Source organism: Rana temporaria, chromosome 8 (assembly GCF_905171775.1).
Source record: "Rana temporaria chromosome 8, aRanTem1.1, whole genome shotgun sequence".
Taxonomy (NCBI): Eukaryota; Metazoa; Chordata; class Amphibia; order Anura; family Ranidae; genus Rana; species Rana temporaria.
Genome location: NC_053496.1, coordinates 81,167,475 through 81,192,984, shown reverse-complemented (window position 1 = coordinate 81,192,984; position 25,510 = coordinate 81,167,475). Strand labels below are relative to the sequence as shown.

General features: G+C 46.0%; 1 protein-coding gene across 1 annotated transcript; it reads right to left on the bottom strand.

The window, feature by feature from the left end:
• Positions 1 to 3,176: 3,176 nt before the first annotated feature.
• Positions 3,177 to 23,865, bottom strand: CISD1 (CDGSH iron sulfur domain 1). The gene is made up of 3 exons (XM_040362078.1): positions 23,759 to 23,865; positions 4,531 to 4,733; positions 3,177 to 3,584 (listed from the first exon to the last, which is right to left on the bottom strand). The coding sequence occupies exons 1-3, from the start codon at positions 23,781 to 23,783 to the stop codon at positions 3,495 to 3,497; spliced, it is 318 nt and encodes a 105-aa protein (XP_040218012.1). The 5' UTR covers positions 23,784 to 23,865; the 3' UTR covers positions 3,177 to 3,494.
• Between the last annotated feature and the right edge of the window lie 1,645 nt (positions 23,866 to 25,510).

Sequence of the window (25,510 nt, the reverse complement as noted above, 5' to 3'; positions counted from 1 at the left end):
TTTTTTTTGAAGAGAGAGAAAAAGGTAAACATAGGAGCCTGCAAAGCATTGCACATGCAATCATTGGATTGAAGGTGCAATGCCAGGGTGTTGCAAACAAGCATTTGCTCACTCCTCGTACGGGCTGCCTGCATGCTGGGGAAAGATTTAATCAACTATGAATGCACTGGATTACCGTTCTTGGTGTCCATTGAGAATGGCTTGTTAATGCATTCGCAGATCTCTGTGAAAGAAAGACGTACCTGCGCAAATGCCGATTTTAGATATGACTGTGGAGGAAAAGGAGCCCCTGACCACCTGTCATAGGTGGAAGGGGAAACATTTGCACCATGTTACTCCCCAAATACTAAGTAACGTGGTGCAAAAGGTGAACCTAACCTTTCAGCTTCAATTCTATAAATTTGACTTTATATAGTTCATTTGGGCCAGCTCAGCCCAAATTAAAACATAGAATTCTACTTTAAGAACTCGACAAGTAGCAAAAAAATAAAATAAAAAAAATATATATAAAATCACACATTTGTAACTGAACTCTACCCCCTTCTGCTTGTGTAGCTCACACAACAGTCATTTGGTTCACTTATATAGCAATTAATCGCTTACAATTTTAGAAGTGCAACTGAGATACAAATAATGATCCACGTAGCTTCAGCCCTACAGAACAGACACAGGTCAGGATCTGCAATAAAAAAACTTGCCAAAATCTTTTCAATGCATGTAGGTTACCAGGTGGCCGGTGCACTGGTGATCATTCAGCATTGGCTTACACCAGTGAGCTCTTGCAGACTGCACTGTACATGCAGTATAAAATGTGCTATATACTTGCTGTGACCAGGTTGCCATTGACACCATGTACACAGAAAGACTATTTACACCTTTGTGTGTTATTTCATCACACAGAAAGGCTGAAGGACTTGAAGATAATCAAATAGAAATTGTGTTATATTCACTTTAATTATTCAATCACGCACAGATAAAAAGTTTTTCTTTACACATGATTGGATAATGGAAGTGAAGCTCACACTTTATTTTAGGTAATTCTCAAATCCAGTAAAGCAGCCCCAGAGTCATCATTGCCATAGTGGTGCGCTATAGCACAGGCATATTTTTTTTTCCTGTTTATATGCAGCTTAGATCTTCTGGCTGAATTCACTCAAGTCATAAAAGGCACAACTATTCCTGATCAATAAAAGGGTATAGCAAAACTTTTTAAAAGAGCTCACCAATTAACCCCCCTGTTTATGAATGTACATTTATAAACATCCTGGCATTAAATGTGCGGCTGTGAGCTTGGTAATGATTTATTACAGCAAGCAATCGGCTTTCAGGTAAAAAGCTTCTGTGCTCAGAGCGGTCATTCCCCAGCTGCTGTAGCCAGGGCAAAAGTTATACAAGCATGATTTGTGCTGGATCAGCTTCAGGGTAAACATTGGGGGGTAGATTTACTAAAGGCAAATAGACGGTGCAGTTGCACCAATTTTCCTTCTTAAATGGGGTAAAACTTCACTTTGTAAAAAAATACCTAATCAAGTGCAAGGGGAGACAAACAAACAAACAAACAAACACACACACACACACACACACCATTTTGCTTGCACATGATTGGATGATGGAAATTAGCAGAGTTGGAAAATGAATACAACTGCACTTGCAAAGTGTCCAGTCCATTTCCCTTAGTAAATCTACAATTTGAAGTCTCCATAAAGAAGATTTCTTACCTGCCCATGCCATCCCACTGTGATAGCAATAAAAGTTAGAAGAGAGAAAAGAAAAAACAAAACAACCCCCCCCCCCCCACATAAATTAAAAAGGGTCCCAATATACGCTCCATTGTAAACCTGTAGCACAAGTCGTGCACATGTACGTGCCACACATGAGCTATTATCGTGATTGTTGGAGTAACAATTCAAGGTCCAGGGCCTGTGCTTTCAGAAAATATATGTTTGCATATTTAAAGTAATTTGTAAAAAAAAAAAAAAAAAAAAAAAAAAAAAGGATTTATCATGTGTGAAATTTAATTGCCCCAGTATAAAGAAGTGGTTAAATACCTGGGATTTTATTCAGAACGGTATAGCAAGCTTCAGAGGATTTAAGGCTATATTAACTGTCCGCACATCTCACAATCTGAATATGCAAGTCACTACATTTAGATTTTGTACAGTAATCCAACGGAGTGTAACAGTTCACACAAGGTACTGTGAATTTATAGGGGGCCCCCCCCCCCCCCCCATTTACTAGAAGAGTAAACTGGTAGTAACTGCTCGCTTTGAAAAGTAAAATTTAGCTTAGTAGATAGGATGAAGCCACGTTTACTCCGAATACCAATCAAGCAAAACATACTTATTTTTGGTATCAGAATAATTTCCTACGGATAAAAAGAAGTTGCCATGGGAGCCAAGTACAGTTTTACTTTAAAAGAGAATTTATGGCCAAAGCTCTGTTGGTCACACTCTTCTGGGTCACAGGAATGCGCTTTTTCTGCACTCCTGTGACCAGATTTTGTCCGCTAACATCACAGAGTTGGTCCAAGATTCACTCAGGTGCCTGACTGGAAGCTGGCTCGGCCTCTCAACATGCCACCGAGAGCCTCAGCCAGCCACTCCTGCTCCATCCACAGCCCGGCACTCCAACGAGCGTTAGAGGGGTAGACCAGAAAGCAGTGATTAAGACCACTTTCACACTGAGGCGCTTTCACGCTAAAAACAGCGCCTAAAAAGCTCACGAAAAAAAAACGTATTTCCATTAAAATTAATGCATGCTTTCACACTGGGGCAGGGCTGTGAAAAACTCCCCTCCCCATTGAAATGAATGGAAAGCTCTTTAAAAGCGCCTGAAAAACTCTTTAAAAGTGCTCAGTGTTTTTCCTGGCAGTTTAGAAGCACCTCAGTGTGAAAGTGGCCTGACAGTCAGTGGAGGAGAACTGAGCAATCAGGGGTCATGTGATGCTCAGGTTTTCACTCTTACAGCAAGCAGGTGAGAGATGCAAGATTGGGTGAATCAAGATTGCGTTCTTTTTGCGATTAATCGTGCAGCTCTACATGATGGTAAAAAGCAGTTCGAGATTCGAACCTTGCCTGTTTTTCTTATGCAGCATTTTACAACAGATCAATACCAGCTACCCATTAGGCCTAAACCACTTGGATTCATACATACAAGTAAAGACTTGATACAGATCATTCGAGTACAATTTTGTATCCAATTTAATGCCTATGCATTTATTTTACATTCCATATGTCAGTATACCACAGTTTGAAGAACAGGGAACCATAGAGGTATTTACTAAATGTATACACAGTGGCAATTTATACAGTGGATATGAAGTCTCTGATTCCAAGTCAAAACACAGAAATACAAAACCCTCCACACCACTGCAGGCATATACAAGTAAGGCAGACAACAAAGACACAGATGATGGTCCTTGCACATAATAATCCTCTGCCTTCTTGCTGGGGTTCATAATATCACCATCAGTAACTAATAACTGAACTCCACACTTAGGATTCCTTCTTCTTAATGATTAAAGGGCCCACGTTGTCACCGGTCTCCTCATTGTGTTTCGTGTGGGCACCATCGCAGTATGGAAACTAGAAAATAAAAAAATTTAAGTAAAATAGTAGCCATGAACAAAACAATCTCATCTCAGCACGATAAACAGTTCAGTCCGTCAAAAGGCGATATTTAGTTTTAGGTGGAGCCTGGGCTGATGGTCTCAGCCACTGGCTTCTTATAATCTAGATCAGGGATCCTCAAACTACAGCCCTCCAGCTGTTGTGGAACTACATCTCCCATAGGGCATTGTAAAACTCTGGCATTCACAGACACGATTAGGCATGATGGGAATTGTAGTTCCTGGACACCTGGAGGGCCATAGTTTGAAGACCTCTGATCTAGATCTTTGGTCTGGTCACAATGGCAGCAATATTCCTTTATCCACTAGTTAAATAAGAACCAAAAAATAAAAACACACCCACAAAAAATTCAATTGTGTGCCCCTACACCCATAAGTCACTGGAAACAAAAACACCCTGATCCGTAATGAAATCTCCCCCAGTTGCCAATCAGTAAAGGGTTATAACTGCACTCTAAGCACAACCACTAAAGCCAGCCATACATGGACTGAAATTTGCACAGTTGAGAAGAAAATAGCCAAAAATGTAATCCATATATGGGCAGGCTGGTTGGTTGACTTGTGTACAACCAGCCCGTTGGAAAATTCTCCATCAGCGCCACTGGCAGTGCATATTAATGTATTCTGACAGTGGGGATGAATGGAGAATTGTATGCGCCTAAACGCGAGTGTTTTAGGCGCATTTTTCACTTAGGATTGTCTGCTAGCATTGCCATAACCTGCAGTGCTGATCGAGTGGAAATTTCCCAACAGAATGAATTAAGGTGAAAAACCTTGGAGGCTTTACAACCACTTTAAGGAGGCAGAGAATACAAGCGATTAGCATTTACCCCACAAAAAAAAAAAAAAAAAAGGCAGCATTTACATTTAGCGAGACTATTTGATCATAATTTCCCACCAACCTTCTTTGATCTCCAGCAGCGGCAATAAACTGCCTTGTCTCCCAGATCTTCCATGTCGAAAGCATGAACCACCTTCGGATTGTCCTTCTGTATTGACTGGTTTACCACAGCTTTGCAGCACTTGTCTTTACAGCAGAAGGATCTATACGCTAGATAGCCTACGGCAGCTGCACCAACAGCCACTGCAGCAGCCCCCACCCAATCTGTCAAGCAGAAAAACAGAGAGTTAGAAAAAAGAAATAAAATATTTGCATATGAATACAAGAGATTACAGGACAAACTACAACAAATACAATTTTCAAATGATAAAAGCAGCTATTCTGAACCAGAGTTCCTCCAGTGGTGCTAGGCAGTGGCGGCCCGCCCATTAGCCTCTATCCTCGCCACTCCCTATATGAAAAATTGGATAGATTCATGCAAAGCATGAATCTATCCACGGCCACTGCAGCCATCCAGACCCTTTCAAGACACCAGCTGCCTGAATTACAGCGGCTGCATTTTTTTTTTTAAAGCACCTGATCAGAGCCATAGCTTCCAATAGGCTTCAAAATACGGTGGACTCGTGGCACACAGCATTGCACCATTAACCCAACCAAGTGTTAGAACAGCCAATATTCATTCGCTGTTGTAACACTGATCCTCAATCCGGCCAATCAAGAGCAGGTGTGACTCGTTTTCTGATTGGCCACCGAGAAGGAGGAAAGAAATTGAAGCCGCGATGGTGTAAGTGCGACCGACCGCCCCACTCACCGATCGGGGTGGGCGTCTGCTGTGGATAACAAAATCAATCCAGGGTAGCACACATGGAATTAGTACAAGTAACTATTTTTCGCTCTTTTAAAAAGCAACAATCTAAGTGTATACCTTCCAAAGCAAATATTAAAAAAACACAACATTAACATTAAAAGATGTTTATTTTTCTTTATTTTGAATTAAACATTTAACCTCTTTTCCTATCCAGTTTTAAAAGTGAGCCAAATGTACTCAATGGATTCGCCAACTTGTTTTTCTGTGCGGAAAGTTGAATGGAGGAAAATGTATGGATGACATCTAGTGGCTGAATAAAGATACTGCAGTTAAGTACAAGGATATTTAAAGGGGTTGTAAAGCTTCGTGTTTAACTGACAATTGCTTTTTTCCCCCCACAAATAGAGCGACAATTTAAAAACAAACAAAAAAAAAAAAAAAAACAACATTTTTTTCCCCCACAGTTTAGTCCGATACGTATTCTACTTTTTTTTACCAAAAACATTGTAATAGGCGTTTATTGATTGGTTTGCGCAAGAGTTGTAGCTTCTACAAAACAGGGGACTGTTTTATGGCATTTTTTAATAAAAAAAAAAAAAAAAAAATTAACTAGTTATGGCAGCGATCAGTGATTTTTATCATGACTGCGACATTATGGCAGACACATTTGACACCATTTTGGGACCATTGTAATTTTTACAGAGATCAGTGCTATAAAAATGCACTGGCTACTGTGAAAATGACACTGGCAGTGAAGGGGTTAACCTGTAGGGGTTAAGTGTTCCCTAGGAACGGTTTCTTACTGTAGGGGGGTGTGGCTTGGCACGTCACTGATCGTCTGTTCCGTTGACAGGGAACAGACGATCACCGACATTCCACTAGGAAGAACGGGGAAAGTTTTGTTTACACTTACCTCTCCCCGTTCTTCAGCTCTGTGACCCGATCGCAGGACACTGGCGGCGATCGGGTCCGCGCGGCTTCGGACCAGGTCGCGAGCACGCTAGCCGGTGGGGTGTGCGCGACCCACGGCTGGGTTCTTAAAGGCGACGTACCTGTACGTGCCTTTGCCCAGCCGTGCTGCCTTGCCAACGTAAATATACAGGCGGCGGTCCTTAAGTGGTTAAATAAAAACATGCCATACTTGCCTCCACTGTGTATCCGGATTGCAAGCATCGGATGTTTTTCCACCTTCATGCATACAATGCATGAAGGTGAAAAAACGCAAAGCTTTACAACCCCTTTAATGCATCCTACGCATTAGGGTAAAAAAAAAAAAAAAAAAAAAAAAAAAAAAAAAAAAAAAAAAAAAAAAACTTTGCACTCTTGGGGCCCCCCCCGTTTTAATTATCTGAGCCACGAAACTGTGGGCGCGATCCTTTCCCCCCAGCTTGAGGCGGTTCTTCATTGGAGATTGATAGCAGCGCAGCCATTGTCCCCCGCTGCTGTCAATCAAATCAATGACGCAACACGCCGTGTGCGGGGCTGAGTAATACACTTGGCGGCTATGGCCGCCACTGTATCACACGGGAGCGCGCCCACAAGCCAACTCCCCCTTGGGAGAGCGCTGCCCAGAAGGGGGGTTAGCTCATGTGGGGGAGGAGCTGAGACTGCCGCCGAGGGACCCCAGAAGACGAGAATCGGGGCCACAATGAAGTGCAGTGGAGGCAAGTATGGCATGTTCGTTATCGATCACAGCCCATAGTGTGAGCAGTATACTGAGGCGGCGGCAAAGTGACGGTTGAAAGTCTATCGGAGGCGGGGACAGTGCCTCACTCAGAGATTGGACAGATTCCTTGTGGAAATTTCCTGGTGATCTACAGAGCGGAGCTCAAACCAGAGGTACGAGGAAGCAGGCGAGATGGTGACTGTATCTTTACCCGCTTTATTATACAGAACTTATTGATCAGCTGTGGGCTGGCAGTTTCAGTTCTCCCTCTGCTTGACTCCTCCACTACACGGAAGAATAAACTTTTCATTTCAACATTATTCAAGTTTACCCCTGGACACTATAGCCTGTGCTTGACAGCCACTAATGCCTCATGTAGGTAAATGAGAGCCGAGACCCTGGTTGTAGAAGGAAATGTACCCAAAAAGGCAGATGGTGGAACATGCACACCGTTAGTGGCAACACAACAGTCAGAGGATTGGCTGCTATTGCATTGCCACTGCCCTCCTCTCTTATCTGGACTGCAGTGTTTCTCTCCCTGAAAGCTTCCGATTCATTTATAAATGGTGTGGCTCCACCCACACAAATGCATGGCAGAGGGACACAACACTTTATAATAGACAAGTGTGGTGACCTCACCACACAAAGAAAGGTTAACAAAACTCTGTAAAATAAATAAAATAAATATAAAAAGGATTACTCATTCCAACAGATCTTATGCAATCTCTGCCATCACCACCTTACCCCCAGGCCAGTTGTGACATTTCTCTCATACATGTAAAAATCTGCAATTTTGCAAGAGAAACATTACATATTTTTTGAAAGCAGAGACCCTGGAGGTTGTTGCCAATTTTTTATATCACACAATATTTGCACAGCCATGTTTAAAATGCAAATTTTTAAGAAAGAAAAAAAATTAAAAATAAAATAAAATGCACTTTAATGAATGTTAGTGTACAGAAACACAATATTATACCCAATTTTTTGGTAAACTATAAAAGCCGATGCTACATTGAGTAAACAGATACCAAACATGTCCCTGAATAACCACAAAGCGAGCGACTGCCCAATGTAAATTAACTGGCCACTTTCGGCCAGATCACGTACCTGATGCTAGCGGGTCTAAGGGCACGCCAAGTGCGACCAGCTCCCGCTGTGATTGGATACAGCGAGAGCCAATCAGCGGATCCTGCAGACTCGATATCCACCAGGACCCGCCGATCGTTTCGGACACAAACTGAACGGCAGTCTGCCTATATAAAAACAAGGATGATTGTCGTTCTTTCAGTGGGGGAAGGCTTTGATCCTGTGTTTCTGCAAAGCAGAAACCCAGATCTTTGCCCTCCCCTAGTCAAAAGCACGTCCCCCATAGTGAGCAAGCACAACCTAGGCATACATTTAACCCTTTGATCGCCTCTAATGTTAACCCCTTCCCTGCCAGTGTCATTAGTACAGTGACAGGGTATTTTTTTCGGCACCGATGACGGTTTGTGTCCGATTTGTCGACCTCAATATCGCAGTCCCGCTATAAAAGTCACCGACCATTACTAGTCAAAAAAAAAAAAAGAGATTTTTAATACAGCTTACCTGTAAAATCTTTTTCTTGGAGTACATCACGGGACACAGAGCGGCATTCATTACTATATGGGTTATATGGAGTACCTTCAGGTGTAGACACTGGCAATCTTCAAACAGGAAATGCCCCTCCCTATATAACCCCCTCCCATAGGAGGAGTACCTCAGTTTTGTAGCAAGCAGTATGCCTCCCAAAATGGTCCTCAAAAAGAGGGGTGGGAGCTCTGTGTCCCGTGATGTACTCCAAGAAAAAGATTTTACAGGTAAGCTGTATTAAAAATCTCTTTTTCTTTATCGTTACATCACGGGACACAGAGCGGCATTCATTACTATATGGGATGTCCCAAAGCAATGCTTACAATGAGGGGAGGGAGAACATCTCCAAGACAAAAGGATTTAATTTAGAGATATACTCAAATCATAATAAATCCAACTTATTTGAGAAAAATAATCTTAAATTTTAAATTTAACTCAAACAAAAAAAAAAAAAAGAGGAGCCCCCGGGATCCGAGGGTCTCAAACTGCAGCTTGCAGCACTGCCTGCCCGAAGGCAGTATCAGTATTCCTTCTTACGTCCAACTTGTAGAATTTTGTAAATGTGTGGACAGAAGACCAGGTTGCCGCCTTGCAAACTTGAGCCATAGAGATCTGGTGGTGTGCTGCCCAGGAGGCGCCCATGGCTCTAGTAGAATGAGCCTTTAATGATACTGGAGGAGGCAACCCTTTCAAGCCGTAGGCCTGAGTGATTAATTGCTTGATCCACCTAGAAATGGTGGACTTTGCAGCTGCCTGCCCCTTCTTGGGCCCATCCGGTAGAATAAACAGCACATCTGTTTCTCGGATTTTCTCTGTAGCTTTAAGATAGGCCTTCATGGCCCTGACAATATCCAAGGTATGCAGCAACCCTTCCTTTCTGGAAGTAGGTTTAGGGAAGAAGGATGGTAATACCAAATCCTGGTTCAAATGAAAACTGGATATGACCTTCGGTAGGAAGGAAGGATGAGGGCGGAGAACGACCTTGTCCTTATGAAATATAAGATATGGTTCCTTACAGGATAAGGCTGCCAGTTCCGAAACTCTTCTTGCGGAAACTATGGCAACCAAAAATACCAACTTCCTTGTCAGTAGAACCAAAGGAACTTCAGCCAACGGCTCAAACGGTTGTTTCTGTAAACTTGACAGGACAAGATTTAAATCCCACGGACAAAGCGGGGATTTAACTGGAGGTTTAATACGTAAGACCCCTTGAAGGAAGGTCTTAACCAGCGAGTGGGTGGCCAGCGGCCGCTGAAACCACACTGACAGAGCAGAAATCTGTCCTTTGATTGTGCTTAATGCCAATCCTTTATCCACTCCTAGCTGGAGAAAACTTAAAACTCTATCAATGGTGAATTTGCGAGGAAGCCATAGCTTGGACTCACACCAGCCTACATAGGCCTTCCAGACCCTGTGATAAATCACCCTAGAGACCGGTTTCCTGGCTCTGATTAGGGTAGAGATTACCTTCTGAGACAGACCTCTACCCCTGAGAATCAAGGATTCAGCTTCCAGGCCGTCAAATTTAGATGCCGTAAGGCAGGGTGGAGGATCGGACCTTGCGATAGCAGGTCTGGCCTTAGAGGCAGAGTCCAAGGGTTTCCCACTACCATCCTTAGGATTAGTGAGTACCATGCCCTTCTGGGCCATGCTGGAGCTACCAGGATGACTGGTATGCGCTCCACCCTGATCCTGCGCAGCAGGCGGGGTAGTAACTGGAGCGGGGGAAACGCATAAAGAAGTTTGAACTGATGCCAAGGGCAAACCAGAGCATCGGTTCCGCAGGCCATCAGATCCCTTGACCGGGACATGAACCTGTCTAGCTTCTTGTTGAGTCTCGATGCCATGATATCCACGTCCGGCACTCCCCATCTTTGGCAGAGTGCTTGAAAGACCTGTGGATGCAGAGACCATTCCCCCGGCCATAGAGTCTGGCGGCTTAAGAAGTCCGCCTGAAAGTTGTCCACTCCGGGAATGAATATTGCCGATATGCAGGGCACATGAGCCTCTGCCCATAGGAGAATCAAGCTCACTTCTCTCTGAGCGGCCTGACTCCTGGTTCCCCCTTGGTGATTTATGTATGCCACTGCCGTGGCATTGTCTGATTGAATTCTCACCGGGAACCCCTGCAATTTCGACGTCCAAGCCCTGAGGGCTAGTCGAACAGCTCTGAGCTCCAAGATGTTGATGGGTAACAGCTTCTCTGGCTTTGCCCAAATACCTTGGCGAGTGGAACCCTCCACAATTGCTCCCCAGCCCGTCAGGCTGGCGTCTGTGGTCACTATCTTCCAAGCCACTGGGCTGAAAGACCTTCCCTTCAGTAGGTTCTGAGGGTCTAACCACCAACACAGACTTTGCCGGATTCTTGATGAGAGTGGCAACGGGATATCCAAGGCCTGTGGCCTTCTGCTCCATGCTGACAGGATGGCTGCCTGCAGGATGCGAGTGTGGCTCTGGGCGTATGGCACCGCCTCGAAGGTAGCCACCATCTTGCCTAGTAGTCTCATACATAGGCGAATAGTCGGTTCTTTCTTGCTTAGAACCAGTAGGATTAACACCTTGATGGCTTTGACCTTCCTCAGAGGTAGGAACACTCTTTGTTGTTCTGTGTCTAATCTCATGCCGAGATATTCCAATTGCCTTGTGGGCTGGAATGCTGACTTTTCCCGGTTTAGGACCCAGCCGAACCTCTCGAGGTATTGGACCGTGAGGGCCACTGCTCGCTCCAAGCCGGGAGACGAGTGGTCTATGACTAGGAGGTCGTCCAGGTATGCTAGGATCGTGACCCCTTGAATCCTTAGCTTGGCTAGGATTGGAGCTAGAACCTTCGTGAACACGCGGGGGGCCGTAGCCAACCCGAAGGGAAGCGCCACGAATTGGAAATGACGCGAAGCCACCATAAAGCGTAGATATCTTTGATGTGGCTGATAAATTGGAACATGAAGGTAGGCATCCTTTATGTCTATGGACGCCATGAAGTCGTCCTTTTGGAGTGTGGCAGCTGCTGACCGCACGGATTCCATCCGAAATGAGCGGACTTTTAAGTATGCATTTACCATCTTTAGGTCCAAAATTGGCCTGACATCTCCATTGGGCTTTGGGATGATGAATAGGTTGGAGTAGAAACCCAGTCCCTGTTCCAGGACTGGTACCTCTACTATTACTTCCTGGGAAAGTAGATGATCTAGAGCCGATCTTAATGCGGCTCCTTTCTCCAGATCGTTTGGAATCCTCGACTCCTGGAAATGAGGAGGAGGAAACCTTAGGAACTCTAGCTTGTAGCCTGTGGCCACGGAAGACCGTACCCACTCGTCGGGAATGCTGGCTTCCCAAATCTCCGAAAAGAGTCGCAGCCTTCCCCCCACCTTCGTGGGTGGGGGCGCCCCTTCATAAGGTAGACTTGGGGGCTGGTTTTGCTGGTTTGCGAAACCACTGCCTCTTGCCTCTAACAGCCTGTCTTTGTGATCTGCTGTTGAAGCCGAAGTTTGTTCTTGCAGGGGGCCGTCGATACTGCTTGGCATTAGAGGGCCCCTGTCCAGGGGAGGACTGTCGTTTAAACGCAGGCCCCTGAACCTTCTTCTTAGTTGGCAAGAGAGTACTCTTGCCGTTTGAAATGGTCTGAATGTATTTATCTAGGTCTTCTCCGAAGAGCCGACCTCCATGGAAGGGGAACCCTACCAGGAGCTTCTTGCATGGGGGCTCAGCCTCCCAGCTTTTTAACCATAAGAGTCTTCTCATATGGATAAGGGATAACGATAAACGTGACGCTTGCTGGATAGAATCCTTGATAGCGTCTACCGTAAAACAAATGGCCTTAGGGACATCCGAAAATTCTTCTGCCTGCTCGGCAGGAATAAGTTCAAGCATTTGCTTAAATTGATCCGATAAAGCTTGAGCGACTCCAATCGCAGCCACGGCTGGCTGTACTACTGCCCCTGCAGCAGTGAAGGAGTTTTTAAGTAGTGCTTCCAAGCGTTTATCAACTGGATCCTTGAAAACCTGTATGTTTTCTACAGGGCATGTTAACGATTTGTTAACACATGAGATGGCTGCGTCTACTGCAGGAGAAGCCCATCTCTTGGAAAACTTTTCTTCCATAGGATACAAGACAGAAAATTTCTTAGGTGGTAAGAAAACCTTGTCTGGTTTGTTCCAATCTTGGAACAAGACTCCCTCCAATAGAGGATGGATCGGAAACACCGCACTGCTTTGAGGCGCCCTCAGTGAGCCCAAAGCTGAAACCGTCGATACCTGGAGATCTGGTATAGGCAGGTTGAATGCCTTATGGACCAAGTCCGTCAAGTCTTGAATCCACCAGCTCTCCCTCAGGGAGACTGCCCCAGACTCCTCTGTATCCGGATCATCGATCCCTGAACCTACTTGGTCCTTGTCCAAGAGGTCGTCCAATTCCCCAGAGGAAAGGACCTCCTCTTCCGAGGGTCCGCGCACGGGTGACGGAGATCTATTCCGCTTACTACCCCGCATAGCTGCGGCTATCATCTTTCCCATGCTTTTCTGCATCTCATTTAAAGAGGTGAGTAACACCTCCTCCGTGACCATCTTAGGATTGGGTTGACTCGCGTCAGCTCCAGCCCCCGATCCCGATGGCCCAAAGGCTCCCAGTGGGGAAAGCAGCGGCATAGCTCTATCCGAGACCTCAGACCCTGTGGGGGAATCCCCACCTTTTGTACCCTCTGATTTGTTCTTTGATGCCATGGTACAATACCGAGGTACACCTGCTACTTATTGGTACCTGGGACTTATAAATAGTTAAATGCCCAAACACCTGTTTGGGGAATAAAAAATGTTTCCTCTTCCCCAGATGACACTTTTTTTTTTTTTTTTTTTTTTCAAAGAAAAAAACTTTTTTTTTTTTTTTTTTTTTTTTTCAATCTAGGCAAGAAAAAACATTCTATCCCCCTGAGTAGTATTGCCAAAGAAAAGACTATGAGATGGAAAAGAAAAAACAGCCTATTCCTAGGCTAAACCACAATCTTCTGAAGACTGTAGTATTCTTTCCGGCCACTGTGTGTCCTCGGCGCCCCGTGCTTTACTCCAGTCCTTCCTCCCTCAAACCATAGTATTAAATGAGCTGTGGTATCCAAGGAAGGGCCGCCCCTTCCTTAAATCACTGACCCGCCCTTCCCCCCCAGCTAAAACGGCGCCAAAATGCGCCTATAAACACGTGCACGCGCGCGTGCCCGCCGACGGGGGGGGGGTGTTTGGAAGGAAGGGCCTCTCTGTTCCTGCAGCCGCAGCCAGAAACACACGAGGAGGACAGCGTTTTGCCTGCCTTGCAGGCATGAGGAAAAGGACTGGATAGAGCATCGCCTGGAGGCTTGCAGGTAAGCATAGCTCTCTGACACACACATACATTTGTACACAAAAGGCCCCACTCACAGCTTTTCCAATACTACCAGGGAGGTCACTGTTTAAGGGGAATAACAACATATAGAGCCATCCTATCTTCATGATATGTGACTGGTTTGCCAGATGCAATGCATAACTTTTAGGCATGTCCCCTGTGACCTCCCAGAAAAAACTTGCTAAGAGCCAAGTTCCGCAAGTTTTCCCCTTACTTACCTGCTCCATGCCGCAGGACTTTGCAAAGCAAGAGGCCCAATCTTCCCCCATCTCCGTGGGGATGTCTAGACCTTCAGGCCCTGGGAACCTTCTTCTTCCATGAAGGATCCACTGTCCTGGGCCCATACAGCACCCTGGCAAACAGAAAACATTAGGCGCCCAAAGGTTTTCTAAGTTCTGGGCCCAGGGTCCAGCTCTCTTAAAAAGAAAGCATTATGGGCTATACCCCAAGGGTTTGGGGTCCGGTTACTGACCACTTTAGCGCTCAGGCTTTTTTGGACAGAACCGGTAGCTCACCTAATCCCAAGGATGCGGAGGCAAGCTAAACCATGACTAACACCTAAGACACTGGCGTAAAAACTGAGGTACTCCTCCTATGGGAGGGGGTTATATAGGGAGGGGCATTTCCTGTTTGAAGATTGCCAGTGTCTACACCTGAAGGTACTCCATATAACCCATATAGTAATGAATGCCGCTCTGTGTCCCGTGATGTAACGATAAAGAAAATAATAATTTAAAAATAACCCAATTTGTGGACACTATAACTTTTGCACAAACCAATCAATTTACGATTCTTTTACATTAAAATTGTTGGTCTTTTTTGTCTATAGTGCATCCCCCAAAATATGGCCTGGTCAGGAAGGGGGGTAAAACCACCTGTTAAAATGAGCCTACGATTAAAATTATAGGACTGATCCTCTCTTTGTTAGTGGGCAAAGGTACAAAATCAGCAGGGAGAGAGGGAAAAAAAAAAAAAAAAAAAAAAAAAAAAAAAAAAACGCCTTTAGGGCCCTTTCACATGTACGGACAAACGGTACGTTTATTATATGTCCGTTTACGGACTTGTAATGTATCCCTATGGGATTGCAGACATTAGCGGATGATGCATCCGCTAACATATGCAACCATCCGCGTCCGCAAAGATCCGCTTTTGCGGACGGAAGAAAACCCTATTTTTCTTCCGTCCGGCGGAACGGATAAATACAGACACACGGTCCGTATTCATCCGATTCCCCATAGGGGAGAGCGGAGGAGAGACAGGGCGGTCTCTGCACTGTGTGCGGGGACCGCCCTGTCCACCGACAGCTCAGCGGGGATTTACGGAGGAATCCCCGCTGAGCCAAACGGGCTAACGGAGCGGATCAATACGGATCCGCTCCATGTGAAAGAGCCCTTAAAGTGGTAGGAAAAGTGCATTTAGTATTTATACCCAAGCCTTACTTGTAGGCACAGTAAATATCTCCTAAACGTGTATAGTTTAGGAGATATTTACTTAAGCAGCGTTGGTGATGTAACTAGCGAATGCGCACTCAATGGACGGTGTGCCGTCTACTGAGAGAGCTGTGCTGCGGCCATGACTCCTGCACGCACGCGACAACACGCCTCGGCCAATCCAATGGCCGCAGTTCGGGAACCCAGAAGGAAGACTGGGTGAAAATGAAAGCCTTGTCAGTGGCGACAGCATGCCACTGGAGGGCTTTATTTTCAGGTAAGCGTTTAATAATGCGACACCAACTTGCAGTTTACGAACGCTTTACCGTGACAAATATTCAACTACTAAATAACGTTATTGCTTCCGTGTTGGTGAGATTTTCCCTTATTTTCTGCTTTGGCACCCAAACTGAAAGTTGGGAAGGGGGCGTCTCTTCAGGGAAGAAAATGGAAATCTCCTTAGACAGACAGGAAGTAAAATCTCAAACAGGAAGTATGTAGGCCCCTCTATCTATTAAACAAGAACAGTTTGGGTTGGAGTTGGCACCCAAGGAGAAACCATATTTAGTTACAGGCTGACTGAAGATCATGGTTAGTAATAGAAATAGCAATCAATGCAGAACTTCAGCTGACAGATAAGATCAAGTGGAAAAACACAGACCTCACAGGCACTCCTTTCACAAATGTGACAGAACAGACCTAGAAGGAATGTGACTTTACACCCAGTTCTGTGAACAATGGCTTTTTATACAGTGGAAGAACACGCAAGGCACAGCTATACTCAGTACTCATCTCATTATGTCCCATGTAAGTTGCAGATCCATCATCATGAGGTATTCAGGGCCCATTCACACTTAAAGTGGGTGTAAGGGCTCAAGGTTTTTTTTTTTTCCGTCACGCATTCTATGCATGAAGAGAGAGGGAAAAAAAAAAAAACACACACCCTTCTCTGAGCCCTGTTGCAATCCAGCGATGTGCACAAGAGCTTTGGTTCACCAGGGACTCTCTCTCTCTCTCTCTCTCCACATTGGCTGAGACTGCTGTTAATCACAGCCAGTGAGCCAATGAGGATAGATAGGGGAGCTGGGCCAAGTTGCAGCTCTGTGTAGAAGGACATACAGACCAGCAGCTCAGGAGCGAGCCTGCTTAGGTGCCCCCAGAGCAAGCTACTTGCTCTGGGGGCACTCAGCAGAAAGGAGAAGCCAGGAGCACAGTTGGGGGGGGGGGGCTGAGAAGAGGAGGATTGGGGCTGCTCTGTGCAAAACCATTACATAGAGCAGAGAAGTATAACATGTTTTTTTAATGCCTTTAATATCATCACTTTAAAGTGTTACTAAACCCAGGACCCTGCATTCAATATTCTTGGTCTCCCACAGTACACAGAACATGGAAATGCAATTATTTTAGTAAATCATATAATTTTAAAGAACAGTTTTTGGGGGTAAGCGACATAGGGGAGGAGTATGGACGGTATATAAGTGGGAAGTATGTGTAGGTGAGGGAGAGGAATGTGGAGGGTCTAACAGTGGACACTATGTACAGGAGAGGATTACAAAAGGTACGGCAAAAGGCACTATGTACAGGAGAGGAGTGTGAAGGGCATGACAGTGGGCAGTATGTACAAGAGAGAAGTGTATGACAGCAGGCACTATGTACAGGAGAGGAGTGTGAAGGATATGACAATGGGCAGTATGTACAGGAAGAGTGTGAGGGTATGACAGAGGGTAGTACGTACCAGAGAGAAGTGTGGAGGGTATGATGGGGCAGTATGTACAGGAGAGAAGTGTGGAGGGTATGACAGTGTGCACTATGTATAGGAGAGGAGTGTGGAGGGTATGACAGTGAGCAGTATGTACAGGAGAGGAGTGTGGAGGGTGCGACAGTGGGCACTATGTACAGGAGAGAAGTGTATGACAGCAGGCACTATGTACATGAGGAGTGTGAAGGGTATGACAGTGGGCGCTCTGTATAGGAGAGGAGTGTGGAGGGTATGACAATGGGCACTATGTATAGGAGAGGAGTGTGGAGAGTATGACAGTGAGCACTATGTACAGGAGTGGAAGGATATTTAGGGACTGCGTAGTGGTTAAGCGGGTCATACATGGATTGAAATTACGCCAATTATGCAGAGACCAGCCATAGTCAATCTATGTATGGGCTAGCTGGTTTTAACACAAGTCAATCTATTAACCGACTTGAGTACAACCAGCCTGTTAGGTTTTTCCCAAAACAATCAGTGCTGCCAGCTATAGTTAGCAACACTGATCATTGTACGCACTGGCAGAACACAATAACACTGCAGGAGCGATTCCCCCATCCACAGGTCAGCAGGTGTGTGGGGACAGGCTGGGGAGAGATACTAGTCAGTGACTGGGTAGGCACTGGCTAGTATCAGAGCCAGATACACACAGGTTACATACGCCACGATCGTTAGAGCGAGAACAATAATTCTAGTACTAGACCTCCTCTGTAACTCTAAATAACCTAACCCTAACCTGTAATCTTTAAAAAAAAAAAAAAAAAAAAATGTAAAGCATTGCTTAGGATACCAAAATAATGGTGCTAACTTAACCAACTAGTGTTTTTTTTTTTAATGAATGAAACAGTTTAAAAAAAAAAAAAAACAACACGTTTGAAAAATTGCTCCACAAATACCGTGCTAGAGCTGCACAATTAATCGTTAAAAAATCGTGATTTCGATTCAACCCCCCTGACGATCTCCAATGCAGAGTTTGCCGATTCTTTCATATAACAAGTGGAAAGACTTTCAGTTATCAAAAGAAAATATCTGGGGAGTCTTCCAAGTTTTTAACAGGAAACATTGTAACTAACGCTTCCTTCTTAGATCAAAGGGATGAACTTCTGTGTGTAAAGAAAAAAAATCTGGGCAGTTTGTAAACAACATGAAACATTGTAACCAACTATCTTCTTAGGTCAAACTTCTGTGTGGAAATGCAGGAAATTTAACCACTTAAAGTCCAACACTTGTTTCTTAAAGCGGGGGTTCACCCTTAGAGGGCACTTTTCCCCCTTAGATTCCTGCTCGTTATTACTAGGGGAATCGGCTATTTATTTTAAAATATGTGCAGTACTTACCCGTTTACGAGACGCATCCTCTCCGTCGCTTCCGGGTATGGGCTTCGGGAATGGGCGTTCCTTCTTGATTGACAGGTTTCCGAGAGGCTTCCGACGGTCGCATCCATCGCGTCACGATTTTCCGAAAGAAGCCGAACGTCGGTGCGCAGGCGCAGTATAGAGCCGCACCGACGTTCGGCTTCGAGTGACGCGATGGATGCGACCGTCGGAAGCCTCTCGGAAGAATGTCAATCAAGAAGGAACGCCCGCTCCCGAAGACCCATACCTGGAAGCGACGGAAGAAGATGCAGCTCGAAAACGGGTAAGTACTGCACATATTTTAATATAAATAGCCGATTCCCCTAGACCGAACGAGCAGGAAGCTAAGGGGAGATTTTTTTTTTTTTTTTAAATGGGTGAACTCCCGCTTTAAGTTAAAAAGCAATATTTTTTGCTAGAAAATTACTTGGAAACGCCAAACATTATATTTATTTTAGCAGAGACTCTAGGGAATACAATGGCTATTGCTGCAATATTTTATGTCACACTGCATTTTCCCACTTCAATGAATAATAAAAACCATAAAAACAAAACCGTGAAGTTAGCCCATTTTTTTTTTGTTTTAATGTGAAAGATGATGTTACGCCGCAAGAATCGTGATCTATCTTCTAAGCAAAAAAATTGCAATTGTAAATTTAGCCAGAATCGTGCAGCTCTACACCGTGCAACATAAAAAGTGCAAAGACCACCATAGAGTAATTTTCTAGCAAAAAACAAATGATGATTTTTACATGGAGTAGAGAAGTGTCATGCCGCGTACAGACGGTCGTTTTTTGTGATGAAAAAAAAACGACGTTTTTGAAAACGTCATTTAAAATGACCGTGTGTGGGGAAAACGTTGTTTTAGGTCTTCTGAAAAACGAAAAAAAAAAAAAATTCGAACATGCTCGAATTTTTTGTGTCGTTTTTCAAAACGTTGTTTGTGTCAATTAAAATGATAGTGTGTGGGCAAAACGACGTTGAAAACTACGTTTTTAAACCCGCGCATGCTCAGAAGCAAGTTATGAAGCGAGCTTCAATGGAACAGAGTGCCGTCGTACGTGCTGAACGTAACCACGCTTTGCTAGAGCATTTTGAAAAACGATGGTGTGTAGGCAACGTCGTTTTTGAAAATGAAGTTTCAAAAACGTCGTTTTTTTCCCCATCACAAAAAACGACCGTCTGTACGTGGCATTAGAATTGGCCTGGGTGGCAAGGGGTTAATTACCATGAGTAATATACAAATAATTATTATAAGCCCTGTGATCCTATCAGTTTGCTGTAGTGTGTCAGCTTGTATTTATATTGGCCGCTCTGAATGTAGCTTCTGACAGGCTGTGCAAGCAGGCCCGTATCTCCGGAAACCATACATGATAGCCGTCCCATACTTCGACCAGTTGTGGGGTAGGTCTTCAACTGCCTACCCCCCAAATGTGGGGTTTCTGTGACCTCTGGTCGTCGAGCTACAACCCCCGAAGTCGATTTTTCAGATTTTTTTTTTTTTTTGGGCAAATGGGCCTATCTTGAGAAAGGGGCCTGGAGCTGCAGCTCCATCAGCCCCCTTGTTAATCCGGCCCTGTAGATGATCTGTTCTAGCATCACCCAAATGCACATCATTGTATTTTTTACCACAATGATCAACATCAGGAATCCTGTTCTTTTTTTATTGTAGCCGATTACAACTTTGCACTCAGTCACTTGACACTGAAAAAGGTACAGGAGCTTCTTTCAGGAGCGTCCCCACTCTGGATGAAGGAGCACAGGGTGCGCAGCAGCATCGTCAGCCTGGGGGAGGGGAGTGTTAGTGTATTCTCATCTGTTAGTACATTCCTGTGCAGGCTCCCGAATCGCATCTGACATCTGTGAACACGCTGCGGGCGACAATATAAAACTTAATGACACCCCCAAATCAGTTCGCAGAACGCAGCGCGAACTGTGGAATCGGATTACAGGAGTCTGAACACCCATGCGATTCGATTCCAGTGAGGACCAAAACAAGGGTCCTGCACCATTTTGGTGCGAATGCGATTTCAGCCGCATAGACATCCCATGTGATCTGCACAGGAATGGCGTGTAAATAACATGCGATGTCTGGCATCACGTGTCTGAACTAGGGATGCACCGATATATCGGTGGCCGATACATATCGGCCGAAAACCGCATTTTTGGGTCCCTGCCGAAACACATTAAAATTGCCGATAATGAACTTCGTGGGCGGGACCATTTCGTTTACAAGGGGGCACAGTTCTAATACATACATAGCCTGACAGACACACAAGCTGGCCGCCAGACATGTACAGCGCGGGCAGCGGCAGCCGCACTGTACAAATTGCGTGCCGACTGCCGATCGCGCTCCACCGGATTCCTCCTAGCTCCATTTCCTGTTTTTTGGACTCCCCCCTATGGGGGAGTCTTTTGGTCTAGTCCAGCGGCGTGACGTCACGGCCGGAGGTGAGGGAGGACTCGGAGCGCTGGGCAGGCCAGGAGCTGTGTCGGAGCCTGTGACACAGAGTCAGACTAATCACACTGCCTGCCTAGGAGGAACCTAGTAGCAGCGTAACCTGATAAAATAGTAAGCACTAGCAGCACAGAACTTGCATGAAATGAAGATTTAACTTTGTTTGTGTTAAATGGCTGGATTCGGGGGGGGGGGGGGAGTGGTAAACTAACTGAGACTGACCAGCACTTTCCTAATGAAAAAATGGCAGATAAAAAAAAGAATTATCTGCTATTTTTTCACAGTGGCACAGTGAGGCTGCAATTAATGTTTTTTTTTGGTAGTCAGAGAAGGCAAGCATGGCTCAATAACACACAAAGTTTTTTTTAAAAAAACGTTTGTTTGTTATTGAGCCATGCTTGCCTTCTCTGACTACCAAAAAAAAAAACATTAATTGCAGCCTCACTGTGCCATCATACGTCGCCACTGTGTCATCATACGTCGCCACTGTGCCATCATACGCAGCCACTGTGCCCATCAAACGCAGCCACTGTGCCAACAGACGTCGCCACTGTGCCCATCAAACGCAGCCACTGTGCCCATCAAACGCAGCCACTGTGCCCATCAAACGTCGCCACTGTGCCCATCATACGTCGCCACTGTGCCCATCAAACGCAGCCACTGTGCCTATCAAACGCAGCCACTGTGCCAACACACGTCGCCACTGTGCCCATCAAACAAAGCCACTGTGCCAACAGACATCGCCACTGTGCCCATCAAACGCAGCCACTGTGCCCATCAAACGCAGCCACTGTGCCCATCAAACGCAGCCATTGTGCCCATCACACGCAGCCATTGTGCCATCACACGTCGCCACTGTGCCCATCCAACGCAGCCACTGTGCCCATCAAACGCAGCCACTGTGCCCATCAAACGCAGCCACTGTGCCCATCGAACGCAGCCATTGTGCCAACACACGTCGCCACTGTGCCCATCAAACGCAGCCACTGTAACCAATTATATACTATTTGTGTCTAATTTTTTAATAAAAGTTTGGATTTTATTATATTGAATTGGAGCTTTTCAATTCTGGTTATTTTAAATCAATGAAGCTAATTAAAATGTCTCATGTAATGCATACAATTATTGGAAAAAAAATTTAAATAGGGGGAAAAAAGAAAAGTAATTTTCGGTTTCGGTTTCGGACTGAATTTTTTTTTCATTTCGGTTTCGTTTCGGTTCTGAAATTTCCATTTCGGTGCATCCCTAGTCTGAACCCAGCCTCAGATGCGATCGCTGCATTCGTTTCCCTTATTTTTATCTGGTGATCCATCCAGCAAGTCTGTTTTTCAAAAGAACAAGCTCTCCAATCAGTTTGCAGGGTTGAGACAAACCATTTACCACTGGCAGGGGTGCTTGCAATGATCTGATTTTATTTACATAAAACCTTTAGGCTGCATTCACACCTGAATTCATGCTTATTTGCGCGTTTGCATATAACGTTGTCCGACGTTTTTGTACTTTGACGTTTTTTATTTTAGCCTATAGGAAAAACTATCATCTTTTCATCACTTGTTGCTATGTTGGTAGATTTTTTTAATCTTCTGCATGGGCGACAAGTTCTATTGATTAAAGAGACGAAACGCCCGTAGCAAACGCCCGTTGTCGCGGAAGTCGCTTGAATCGAGCGTTTCCATTACTTTCTATGGGAAATGGAAACGCTCAAATACGCCCAAACCGCCCGATACGCGCGACAAAAAAGGGTCCGGAACTTTTTTTGGCTACAGGCGATGGGCGTCAGGCGCATCAGCGTTCAGATGTGAACCATCCCCATAGACTTTCATGTATTTTGGTCCCTCTGGCGTTTGTGAGCGTCGCGCCAAAACGCCTAGGTGTGAATGGGCTCTTAACCCAAAAAAAACAACTCTGTTTTCTGTAACTGGTTATAGAGCAGTGGCCATTAGGGGCTCCTGGGTGCAGCCACCCTCTATTCATGCGTCCGCCCCCTTTCAGGACACATGAATTACAGAGGCGGGTGTATTTTTTTTTTTTAAGCACACGATTAGAGCCATAGGCTTCAAAATAGGGTGTGCTTGCGGCGCAGAGCATTGCACCAGGTGTTACAGCAGCGAATGAATATTCACTGTTGAAACACTGATCCTCAATCCAGCCAATCAGAAGCAGGTCTGAGACCTGTTTTCCCAATTGGCCGCAAAAAGAAGACTCCCAATTGGCCACCAAGGAGGGAGGAAAGGGAAGCTGCCGCGGTGATGACCCGTGGAAAGCAGGGGAGCAAGAGGCCGCTGCTGAAGCAATGGGGGGGGGGGGGGGTAAGTGCTACCGACCGACCCCCCCAAAACAATCACCGCCAGCCACCACAGTTATAAAGTATTAGCTGGAGTTTGGCTTTAATTTGAAAGTGTAAATAAATCTGCTAATACATTAACCCCCTCCCCAATTAACAATGCTGCAGTCTTCTGTGCTCATTCATCCAGAGTTGATGCACTCTAATACAGGAGATGGCCTATTGGCCAGATCACCAAGGGAAAACAGAAAAAATAAAAATAAAAAGAAAACAAATGCAGCCACCACATCTAATGATTGGTAAGCTGCAATATATTACATTTTTGGTTTATTAGCACTTTAAGTGTTGGGCACATCAAACACTCTTTGCTTATATTTCCCAAATAGAAGTAGATCTCCAATATGATCACATATAAAATCGCTCCATGTATGACAAGCAGATCACAATGTGAGTGACAAGCTGAAGCCTCAGAGATCTGCAGTCACTTCACATGCAGTCCCAGGTCTATCACCCCTCTCCCTGTGCGTGTAATGGGAACTCCCAGGTGGCTCACCTCGTACTCCATGGCTGGAACTCATGTCTTCCCTCTGCTCTGTACTGGAGGAACGTCAAGGTCACACCCCCTCTTCCTACAAAGCGACAGCAAAGCTCTCATTAATCACTACTAGACCAGGCACCAGAAGAAAATCCACTCTTTCATACTATGTCTCCATTTCCAGCACCATTTTGGTCTTCGCTACAGATAAAAGCCTAATACATTAAACCACACAAAAATGGCGACAGCCATGGAGTCATTCTCTATGAGACGGCTGCTCCTCTAGCGATGCTAGTGCTGTAGTCCTCTTGCTTTGTAGGAAATTGCTTTCAGCGCGCCCTCTTGGGTCTGGCAGAGGAATAGCAAGTTTTACCGATCATGATTTTCGCTGCCAGAGACGTTTTTGCAGTTTTTTTTTTCTGCAGGCATGTTTAAAAATCATTTTAGGCATTAAGATTACAAAAAACCCCACACATATTATATATTTTCTGAAAGCTGATACGCTAGAGAATAAAATAGTGGAAGTTCCAAATTTTTGATGTCACACAATATTACCGCGAAGGTCTGAGAAATGCAAAAGTTCCGTAAAAAACACGTAACTTGAATGCGGCGGCGTAAAATTATATGTATCTGCAACTCCAGTTTTCTTGCGCTGCATAGGGAGCACAGGGTTCAGGAGTGCGCTGCCTCCTCCTCTCTGGTGTCACTGGTGTCCCCCCTCCTCTCGTCTCTGGTGTCACTGGGGTCCCCCTCCTCTCCTTTCTGGTGTCACCCTCCTCTCTGGTGTCACTGGGGTCCCCCTCCTCTCCTCAGTGACACCAGAGAGGAGGGGGACCCCAGTGACACCAGAGAGGAGAGGGACCCCAGTGACACCAGAGAGGAGAGGGACCCCAGTGACACCAGAGAGGCGGGGGACCCCAGTGACACCAGAGAGGAGAGGGACCCCAGTGACACCAGAGAGGAGAGGGACCCCAGTGACACCAGAGAGGCGGGGGACCCCAGTGACACCAGAGAGGGGGGGACCCCAGTGACACCAGAGAGGCGGGGGACCCCAGTGACACCAGAGAGGCAGGGGACCCCAGTGACACCAGAGAGGAGAGGCGAGGACCCCAGTGACACCAGAGAGGAGAGGAGGGGGACCCCAGTGACACCAGAGAGGAGAGGTGGGGGACCCCAGTGACACCAGAGAGAAGAGGAGGGAGACCCCAGAGAGGAGAGGTAGGGGACCCCAGTGACACTAGAGAGGAGGGGGACCCCAGTGACACCAGAGAGGAGGGGGACCCCAGTGACACCAGAGAGGAGAGGAGGGGGACACCAGAGAGGAGAGGAGGGGGACCCCAGTGACACCAGAGAGGAGAAGTGGGGGACCCCAGTGACACCAGAGAGGAGGGGGACCCCAGTGACACCAGAGAGGAGAGGGACCCCAGTGACACCAGAGAGGAGAGGGACCCCAGTGACACCAGAGAGGCGGGGGACCCCAGTGACACCAGAGAGGGGGGGACCCCAGTGACACCAGAGAGGCGGGGGACCCCAGTGACACCAGAGAGGCGGGGGACCCCAGTGACACCAGAGAGGCGGGGGACCCCAGTGACACCAGAGAGGAGAGGCGGGGACCCCAGTGACACCAGAGAGGAGAGGAGGGGGACCCCAGTGACACCAGAGAGGAGAGGTGGGGGACCCCAGTGACACCAGAGAGGAGAGGAGGGAGACCCCAGAGAGGAGAGGTGGGGGACCCCAGTGACACCAGAGAGGAGGGGGACCCCAGTGACA

Bases quoted from the DNA above. Each gene is read 5' to 3' on its own strand.
- CISD1 (XM_040362078.1), bottom strand. From the start codon at position 23,783: ATGAGTTCCAGCCATGGAGTACGAG. The intron at 4,734-23,758 runs GTGAGCCACCTG...TCTGCTTGACAG, and splicing joins TTCCAGCCATGGAGTACGAG to ATTGGGTGGGGGCTGCTGCA. The intron at 3,585-4,530 runs GTTGGTGGGAAA...TTTATTTTCTAG, and splicing joins GCTGCTGGAGATCAAAGAAG to TTTCCATACTGCGATGGTGC.